The sequence below is a fragment of the Amphimedon queenslandica genome, unplaced genomic scaffold (assembly GCF_000090795.2).
Source record: "Amphimedon queenslandica unplaced genomic scaffold, v1.1 AMPQUscaffold_11308, whole genome shotgun sequence".
Taxonomy (NCBI): domain Eukaryota; kingdom Metazoa; phylum Porifera; class Demospongiae; order Haplosclerida; family Niphatidae; genus Amphimedon; species Amphimedon queenslandica.
In genome coordinates, this window is record NW_003548449.1 from 1 (window position 1) to 1,281 (window position 1,281).

Consider the following 1,281-nt stretch of genomic DNA (forward strand, 5'->3'; position numbering starts at 1 on the left):
CAAGAAGTGAACAGTCATGATCCTGACTGGGACCTTGTGTTAGTAACAGTTTAAATCAATAGTTTATTTGTCACTTTTTAGTTATGTTGGTCGTAAAGAGCTGAATCCAAATCTTGAGAGTATTATTCCAGGAACAAAGAACCTTGTAATACCTCGGTACTCATATTGGACGTTAGGTTATATAATATCAAATAGAGGAGGTGAGAAACTGATAGCTGGGAGACCTTTTGATAATATACTAGCAGTTGATGAGTACATACCAATAATGTATAATGACCATCCTGAGTAAGTATAGTCTATTTTTTTTAATTAACAAAAATTTGAACTATAGTCTATGATTTTTCCAAAAAAGGGCTAAAAATAGCCCCCAATTTTTATTACATTTTCTGATGTCTGTAGAAAGTTAAAATAAGCTAAAATAAGCAACATTTTGTAAAAAAGCACAGACAATATATCCCATAGTTTTTCCAATGAGACATTATCTTTCAATTAAAACTTCCATTGCTTCGAATGAGACACTATTGAGTTATATTAATATGTTATTACAGGAGTGATTGGGTCCATTATTATGAGAACACTACTAGAGATTTACGTGTCTATTCTGCCTATCCATTGCTAGTCTATCCAACTCATTTTGCTGGTGATAAAGGATGGTACAGTGACACAGGTTATGACAATACATTACTAGTATATAGTATTAATTTTTTTTTATTTTCAGAGCCACCAATTGAGGTACTGCAAGAGATTTGTAAAAGAAAATCGAAAGAAGAAGAAGAGGCAGCAGCAAAAGAGGAAAGAGAGAAAGAAAAGAAAAAGATAGAACTGTAATGAACTACTATTATTAGGTGAAATGTACATACCGGTACATGTATTCAAATGGCATATTACTATTATTATTATTATTATTATTATTAACTTATTATTTTCATGATTAGTGCATTTAAATTAATATGCTTCTAATATGGTCGCAGCTAACTTTACTTTATTATTTGGATACTTCACTTATATCTGGCTGGAGAGACAAGATAATGCAATGTGAACAGGTGACTGTAGGCTGGGGAATGGTTTGGCCAGCGAAACTAAGAGTCAGGGGCCGGGGGATGTATATGGACACGTTGGTCACATAGTTTAAACAAGATGCCCACTAAATAACTAAGTCAATCTGCCAAAAAATAATATCAAATGCATTCATTATTTTGTATATGCACTCAAAAGATCCTGATGCTAGTGATACCCCTGGAGAAAGTGATTGAAGGTGAAGTATCATGATGACAAAATGAA

The 1,281-nt window shown here is 32.8% G+C and overlaps 1 protein-coding gene across 1 annotated transcript; it reads left to right on the forward strand.

Moving 5' to 3' along the window:
• The first annotated feature begins 6 nt into the window (after positions 1-6).
• On the forward strand, positions 7-903 carry LOC109589449 (glycosyltransferase 25 family member-like). The gene is made up of 4 exons (XM_020005533.1): positions 7-38; positions 82-285; positions 549-667; positions 719-903. The coding sequence occupies exons 2-4, from the start codon at positions 266-268 to the stop codon at positions 826-828; spliced, it is 249 nt and encodes an 82-aa protein (XP_019861092.1). The 5' UTR covers positions 7-38; positions 82-265; the 3' UTR covers positions 829-903.
• Positions 904-1,281: the final 378 nt, after the last annotated feature.

What these genes read in the sequence shown, in the direction of transcription:
- LOC109589449 (XM_020005533.1), top strand. Translation starts at nt 266, where the DNA reads ATGTATAATGACCATCCTGA. An exon ending in ATGTATAATGACCATCCTGA is followed by an intron (nt 286 to 548) that starts GTAAGTATAGTC and finishes ATGTTATTACAG; the next exon opens with GAGTGATTGGGTCCATTATT. An exon ending in AGGATGGTACAGTGACACAG is followed by an intron (nt 668 to 718) that starts GTTATGACAATA and finishes TTTTATTTTCAG; the next exon opens with AGCCACCAATTGAGGTACTG.